We start from the raw sequence: 8,692 nt of genomic DNA, 5'->3' as shown, positions 1-8,692 counted from the left end.
CGGTACAATTATCATACTGCATGTTCAAAAGTCGACTCCATTTTGACTCAAACCATATAGGAAGATCATTTTCGTATGTCTGAAAACGAATCACATGCTAATGATCTTCTGAAAGAAGGAAAGCCTCACCGAAAATTGTAGCCCTTGTATTTGAAGATCCACTACAATATGAACAACCATTAAAAGGCCAGCTTAAAAACTATTGTCATGCACAACAGAAGATACTAACCTGCACCATTGATAGACATTTGGATCAGCTAATAGACCGATTCCTTGTGTGTATACCCAACCATGAAAGAAAATATTGGATTAGAGGTCAAATATGAAAAATAAAGCACCTATGAATCAATAACAAAATTCAATACTGTGGCTAACCATATAAATCGATATATATGAAGGAATCGATCTATTAGCTTATCCAAATGGCATAACATGGAAGCCAACCAAACATTTCTTGTAGGTATGGTTCAGTTAGGGAGAGATTTGTGTCATTACAAATCATTATTACACAAAATGTGTAATTTTATCAATAGTAAAAAGTTATTGTCTCTAACAGATGATAATTGTTCTATGCCTTCAAACATTAGATTGGCAACAAAAAAATGTGAAATCTTTTCTAATAAATAAAAACACAACAATTTTGAGTATTTGGAATCTATCATCCTGTTACATGGTTAAGTATTGCATATGAACTAAAATTTTGCATTAATAAAGCTCTTATAATATTTAATACATGGAGAAAGTTAATACCTGAAAACAAATCAGTTGATTAAAACAAAAATAAAAAATGGTTTCATTATCACTAAATTTTCCCAATTCTGGAAGACAAATCATTCGATAAAACAGAATTGTAAGCCCTAACCACTAATATACTGGATTCCGAATATGTAAATAATCTATCTAGATATCATTCGACAAAGAAAATTGTAAAAACAATATATAATTTCGAAATTATAAATCCAAACTGAGAATACAGAATAAAACACAAATATTCAAACATAAACCCTAAACATACAAATTTCGCTACAAACATATACACATAATTATAAGAAAACAAAGAAGATAAACAGTAATCACAATCACAGATATAACTTACCTTGAGAAGTATAACACATACCTGTGATTGTATATCTGGAAACCCTAATTTTGCTTTGTCAGGATACAGAACCAAGAATTGGGAAAGTTAATTCAGTGTGCAATGGATCAGAGGAGCTGTACTGCGTGATATATATATATATATTGGATATGAATACTGAGCTGATGAAGCCTTTGCTGAAGAATAGGAATGGAAAATAAATCCTAAATAAGGGAAAATAAAATATCGGGTAATTGGGAAGGGACACTGTAGATCTCATTATAGTTTCCAGAGTGTGTGTAGATGTGGATGTAGATCTTCTTATCTAATCAAACTACGCAGCTTCAGGTCAATGGAGAATAAAACTAAATATATCCCTTCCGTATAATAATAATATTATTTATTATTCCCCCTCTTCCTCCCTCACCGATCACAAATTCATTCACAATAATAATAATAATGAAATTTGGTAAGAGTTTGAGTAATCAGATCCAAGAAACGTTACCGGAACAAATTTTTATCATACAAGGAACTGAAGAAACGGTTGAAGCCTATTAAGCCACTCGCCGGAGAACACGACGGTCACCGGCCGGCGAAGAGGATTCGGATCTCCGGCGAAGAGTTATCAAAGGAAGAAGTTGATTTCGTGTCATTGCTGGAAGAGGAAGTGGAGAAGTTTAATTCGTTCTTTGTTGAGAAAGAAGAAGAGTATATTATCAAATTGAAGGTATATATATATATATATATATATGTGTGTGTGTGTTATTGATTGATTGTAGCTGCTTGATGATGAATTAGGTTTAATTTTGCCTAAATTGTGTTATGTGATTGATTAGGTTATGTTTTAATTAGATAATAATTAATTAGCATGAGAATGCATTACAAGAGGTTGAATTCATAGGAATATTTTCTGTTACATATCACGGTTCAGTTTTCGGCTAAAAACCGAACCAGCTTCGGTTTTTGAATTTTTGAAAACCGTTCCTTTTTTGTTTCGGTTTTGTCATTTGAGCTTGAAAAGTCTGCGACGAAAAGTTGGCAAAAAATAGTGAATTTGGGCTTGAATCATTTTGTTAATCAATAACTAACTGATTGTTATACATTTCAGCTAAAAGATTTGAGTTACGTGTTTATTAAATTATTCAAATTTGCTTAGAATAAAAAATGGAAATCTGTAAATTCAGTTTGTTTGTTTTTTTCGGTTTTTGTTGCATGCTAAACCAAAACCAAACTGTTGGGTGTCGGTTTTTGTTTCGGTTTGGTTTTGGATTGGTTATTTCAGTTTCACAAATATGCAATCAAATCAATGTTAAAAAGTGAACATATTAAAAAGTGATGAATTCAGTCTATATACAGACTGCATAGAAACAAGTATACACCAAATCAGTGTTAAAAAGTGAACATATTACACATCTTAAAACTAAAAATATATCATGATGTTTTTACATAATAGTGTTCATATTAACTACTGTCACTAAAGCATTCATATTTGCCAGTGTTATAAAATATTAGAAATGGACTGCAGAATTGAAAATATGGATATCAAGATTCTGTTATTTTGGCACTATTTAAAGATATCTAAAAGGAATAGTAAATTGACAGGTGGAATATTATAATTTTCCATATAGTTTGAAAAGAGGACTTCAGTATAGACTAGTGATTTTTGTCTTGTGCAAAGATTCTATTTTGTTTTAAATTAACGTAAAGCAGCCCTTCAGTAGCTTGAAGTGGTGTATTAATATTATGAATATAAGATACTTTAGTCAATGTTAAAAGTCAAACCATCACTTGAGGTCAATATCTGGTATGTAATCATGCTTGGTCAAGATTTTAGTATAATCAAACATTCAAACCTGTTTCTTGGTTTTACAGGAGTTTCAAGACAGTGTTATGAAAGCTAAAGATTCAAACGAAGAAATGATCAAAATACGAAAAGAAATAGTCGAGTTTCATGGCGAGATGGTTTTATTAGAGAATTATAGCGCGCTTAACTACACAGGTCATTAATCTTTCCTGTAAATTTTAAAGCTTTTATATCAGTTTCGAAAGTTATATCCTTGTTATTAACATATATATTTTTTTACTTTTAAACAGGAATAGTTAAAATACTAAAGAAATACGACAAACGAACCGGAGCCCTCCTTCGTTTACCATTCATTCAAAAAGTCCTTCAACAACCGTTTTTCACCACCGACTTACTTTACAAGCTAGTGAAGGAGTGTGAGGCGATGCTGGACCTCCACTTCCCGCTAAGCGAACCACCACCACCTCCATGTAGTGAAACTAGCGGTGGTGAAGGCGGTGAAGGACCTGCCGCCAGTGTTGATACTGGTGAAATACCATTAAAGGTTAATGAAGTTGCTGTGTTGGAGCATATGAAGGGTTTGTACACAAAAAGTACCATTTCGGCTTTGAGGGCATTGAAAGAAATAAGAAGCAAAAGCTCGACGGTTAGTGTTTTTTCGTTGCCTCCTTTGCAAGTAAGCGGGATCGAGGAGAGTTGGAGTAAGCTTCCTCTTCATGAGCAACTAGCAAAATGATGTTATATTTGGTTTGTTACATATGGTGATTTGGGTTAGATGCTAACCATGGTTGTGAAATACATTCATGCATTCATTACATAGATGCATAGTTGATGATGATGATAATTAACCTTAAATAGATTATGTACCTTTGGATTACATTCTTTTCTATTTCTACCCTTGTTGTCATTGTATATTTGTATGTGTGTGCTTTGCGTTTCATTCTCACTTGGGTCAGCCCATGTTAAAGCAATGGTGTCAAATGGATCCAATCACATAAATGACTTAAAATGGGTTTTGGGGTGGTTAATGTGTTTGTTAATATTTTACAAAGATTATAGAGTTAGGCAAACTGGGTTTTTTAAGAACCGGAATCGGTTTTGAGTTCGGTCAACAAAAGTATTATTTTACTTTCGTGTGGTCTTATACGATTCCAAGTTTTTAACAATACAAGTATACAACAACAACCGAACCCAGTAAGTTAACAATACAACCACCTAACTTTCATGCTCAATAAATTTTAAAATTTCATCGGTTCATGGGTTGGCTAGATGAACCACATACGAACTTGAAAATTTTACACGAACCTGGGAATCATACTAGGCGCACAAATCCGAAGATGACTTAGTTATCCGTGGGTTGACACAGATACATATGTCTATATAATAATCGTGTATGAACTACATAAAACATGATTTCGATTTCTGTTACATTTTTTTAAGTTATGTCACAAAATGCACGTCAACTTTTAAGTTTTGACATACGATACAACAAGTTTAGGTTTTGACATAACCAAGTTAAGCTATGATATTGTGTGTGAATTTTTTTCATACAATAAATGCGCCATCCCGTAAGAATGAGCCAAACACGATCCTTTTAACCAAACGTGTTCGCAGGATCGTTCCAAAGCTAAATTGAGCCCATTTAAGCTAGAACCGAACCTCGTAAATTTTGTGTAAGATTCATGCTGTGTTCTCGTGTTATTCGGAAATTTACATTCATTGGCCCAACACTACGTAAACAAAAAAGTATCAGAATTATGGGGTTGGCCCATATGAATTTTCAGGTTCCAAGTTCCATATAGAGTCTGGTCACGTCAGTTCGGTCCGGTTTATAAACACCAAAAAAAAGTATCAGAATTGTGGGCTTTAATTACAGACCATACCTCCATATCACAAGTCCCTTTGACATAAACTTTAAAAAACAATCAATAATTTGGAAATAACCTTAATCCACCCTCTATATATAAACCACCTACATAATACTATATCTGTATCACAAGTTCACAACTCACAAGAATCTAACTAATATAACATATGTTACATATCTCTAGTTCGGCATTCAACATACATATATACATACTTCTTGTGTCGCCTCGTAAATTCTATGTGACGTTTTATTACAACACACGTGGAGTCATGTATAACTCTAAATAACGCTAAATCCGAATCACAAAACTAAAAGAGATCTCAAACTAAAATAACAAAATATATCTATGGTCCTTCTAGCCATCTTCTGGTGCTCTTTAAGTTTTCTCTCGTGTCATGTCAAGTTTAAGCGTATTCCTTACTCTAAAGCACCCGTAACTCTACGCTATATCTAAACGATTATTCGCGACTGCATTATTAGGTACAATCATCTATGACATGCATTTTTTAAAAGACAATATTCATAAGTCATGCTTTAAAGTTTAAACTTTAAACAACCATTGTGACCCTTTATACCCCACCACTAACACATCTCTCTTTTGATAATATAAACTACATTCATGGTCATACAACCATAATAATATAGTAACATTAGTTAGAAAACTGTCATTAATCTTGGTCTGAACACAATGCATTATGCATGCAAATCATATATTAATCAAGAACACTAATCTAAATCATCAATTCATCATGCATGCTGATCCATTAACTCACTAACATGTTTAAAAGCTAATGTGAACCCATTGACAATTGTAGATATTAATACAACAATCACCAAAAGATACTAAAACCGCGTTGTCTTTTCCTTTTTATTGGTTCGATGAGTCAGTTGATCAAGCACCACTAATATTAAACAAGATATCTACGCTTTAACACGAGTAAAATGTACTTAAACTAGTGAGCTACAAGTATACATGCAACCACTATATACAGAGGCATGCATAGAGCCATCTTGGATATAAAAATGAAGACTAATGTGTTAATAGTTATTAGTTTGAGTTTAATATTAAATATATTAATCCCAGTTGTAAAACCTCAAGGAGGATTAAAATCAGGGTTTTACTCTTCTACATGTCCCAAAGCAGAAGCGACGGTGAGATCAACGGTTGAAGCGCACTTCAAGAATGATCCGACGGTTGCGGCTGGACTTCTCAGGCTTCATTTTCATGATTGTTTTGTTGAGGTACTTGTTTACTTAAAAGGGTATTTTTGGAATTAAAAAAAGTTTTGAACTTTATTAATTAGTTTTCATTTTTAGGGGTGTGATGGGTCAATCTTGATTAAGGGTAGTAATGCTGAGATTAATGCATTGCCTAATCTTGGATTAAGAGGATTTGAAGTCATTGATGATGCCAAGGCACAACTTGAAGCTTTGTGCCCGGGTGTTGTTTCTTGTGCGGATATTCTTGCGTTGGCTGCACGTGATTCAGTCGATTTGGTAACCTTTTTTCCATATATGTTTAGCATAATTACGAGATATGATTTTATTTGTTTTCGTCGTGTTCTTATAAGTAGTTTATTAATATAATACATAAATAACTTACAGGGTTTTCATTATTATGTAATAATAACGAACTTTTAGCGTGTGAATAAAGTGATTCTCATTATGATCAGTTATCTGACGGATTCAGTTGATTTGGTAACCTTTTTTTTTCTCTTACAGTAATTATGTAAGATACGATTTTATTAGTTTTCCTTGTGTTCCTATTAATAGTTGATTAATATAATACAAAATAACGAGCTTTTAGTGTGTGAATAAAGTGATTATGATTATGATTATGATTATGATTATGATTATGTGACGTGTCATGTTTTAGAGTGACGGTCCAAGTTGGACGGTACCAACCGGGAGACGAGATGGCAGAGTCTCATTGGCTTCTAGAGCATCAAGCTTACCATCACCCTTAGATTCGGTTGACACCCAACGAAGCAAGTTTGCTGCTAAAGGCCTCGACGACAAAGATTTAGTCACACTATCTGGTATGTTAGTATGTTTGAACCCTTAGATGAGTCTCACATCGTTATGTTATGTCCACACAAAAAAAAATATTGGCCATATGAAATATCCCGCCTCAAATATACCAACGCGTTTTGGACGCACTAAGTCACTGACTGTGAATGAGTGACAACAATCCAAGGATGGGTCCCATCCTGGAAAGTCTCCACTCATACAGGCAAAAAAACCAAGTCCCGAGCTCCTTGTAGGCAAAACGAATAATACTTGTTGGTATGGGGAACGGATATTAAATCAAACCTACCATATATAACCCTACTTTTGATTAGGGGTGAGCAAGAAACCGAAAAAACCGATCCGAAATTGAAAAAACAGAAAAATACAAACCCAAAAAACCGAACCGAAACAAAAACCAACAGTTTGGTTTTATGTGTTTTGTAAAAATCGCACTAACGGTTCGGTTTTGGTTTTGCATGTTAAAAAAATCGAAAAAACCGAACCGGACCGAATTCCTAAATTTTTGTTTTTTTATATTTTATATTAAGTAAGTTATAAGAATATAATAAATACGTAACTCCAATAATTTTGATCAAATGTGTAATAGTCTATTATTTTACGATTAACTAAATTATTTATACCTAAATTCATTATTTTTTGTCAACTTTTTTTGGCCTAAATTTTTCAAGCTCAAATGGCAAAATCCGAAAAAAACCGAAACCGAACCGAAAACAAAACAAAATTCGAAAAAAACCGAAACCGAACGGTTTCAAAAACTCCAAAAACCGAAGTTTAGGTTTTCGGTTTGGTTTTTGCCAAAAACCGCACCGAACCGAACCACGCACACCTCTACTTTAGATTATTATAATTTACAACTTCAAACAACAAAAACACATCCAAACACTATTTATAATTAATTATATATTCATCATAACTTAATATCATACTCTCACTTTACAACAAATACATGTATTGATGATCAAATTTGTGATCTAGGTGCACATACAATAGGCCAAACCGAGTGCCGATTCTTTAGATACCATCTATACAACTTCACAACAACAGGGAATTCAGACCCGAGCTTGAGCCAATCCGCTCTAACCGAGTTCCAAACCACATGTCCAAAGAACACTGATGGCACGGAGCGAGTGGCATTGGATAAAGACAGCCAGATGAAGTTTGATGTGAGCTATTTCAAGAACGTGCGCGACGGATATGGGTTTTGGAGTCGGATCAGAGGTTATGGGAAGACCCGACGACTCGTGACATGGTGAAAAATTAAGCAGGAACATTTAGAGGGTTGTTGGGATTGAGATTTGATTTTGAGTTCAAGAAATCAATGATTCAAATGAGTAGCATTGATGTGAAAACTGGCACACAAGGAGAAATTAGAAAGATTTGTTCCAAGATCAACTAAATAATATTGAACATCTTGTTTGTGACATATAATTTCTAAAGGCTAAAGTGTTTATTGTATCATAAGATAATAAATTTGGTTATTGTATCTTGTATTCTTGTGTATTGTACTTAAAAGTTATTACTTATTATAGCTTGGATGTTGTATCTTTTGTTTTGATCAACTATTTTGTGTGTTTGTATTGAAAATTGTTGAAAATGTAAATAAATTCCTAGACTATATTTTTTCATGATTAAATAAATTAATTGGATTTATTCTGAACAAAAAACATTTTTTATGATTAAAACTTTAAACTTCATAAAAAATAACTTAAAAAATATAGTTTTTTAAGTAATTACATGTTTATATATCAATAAAATCCGAACGAATAATTTTAATATTCGTGTTATTTGAATATTGATATTTTACTGTAAAACTCGATTCAGTTGACTCCGGTAAACTGAATTGAGAAATGAAGTAAAAATTACTATGTGATAAATAACATCTTATGTATTTATTTATAATAAAAATAAAATAAAT

The 8,692-nt window shown here is 32.9% G+C and overlaps 1 protein-coding gene and 1 pseudogene across 2 annotated transcripts; both read left to right on the top strand.

Moving 5' to 3' along the window:
• The first annotated feature begins 1,519 nt into the window (after positions 1-1,519).
• Positions 1,520-3,723, top strand: LOC143634635 (SPX domain-containing protein 1-like; annotated as a pseudogene). The gene is made up of 3 exons (XR_013153896.1): positions 1,520-1,802; positions 2,948-3,074; positions 3,170-3,723. The product of XR_013153896.1 is annotated as an SPX domain-containing protein 1-like (transcript).
• A 2,027-nt stretch (positions 3,724-5,750) lies between these two features.
• On the top strand, positions 5,751-8,195 carry LOC143634634 (peroxidase 25-like). Its single transcript, XM_077102663.1, has 4 exons — positions 5,751-5,988; positions 6,064-6,243; positions 6,623-6,785; positions 7,753-8,195. The coding sequence occupies exons 1-4, from the start codon at positions 5,770-5,772 to the stop codon at positions 8,028-8,030; spliced, it is 840 nt and encodes a 279-aa protein (XP_076958778.1). The 5' UTR covers positions 5,751-5,769; the 3' UTR covers positions 8,031-8,195.
• Positions 8,196-8,692: the final 497 nt, after the last annotated feature.

This window comes from Bidens hawaiensis, unplaced genomic scaffold, assembly GCF_021521415.1.
Source record: "Bidens hawaiensis isolate Kalapana, Puna unplaced genomic scaffold, B.hawaiensis_p1.1 tig00007139_1, whole genome shotgun sequence".
Lineage (NCBI taxonomy): Eukaryota > Viridiplantae > Streptophyta > Magnoliopsida > Asterales > Asteraceae > Bidens > Bidens hawaiensis.
The sequence above is the reverse complement of the archived record's forward strand: the minus strand, read 5'-3'. Positions and strand labels throughout refer to the sequence as shown.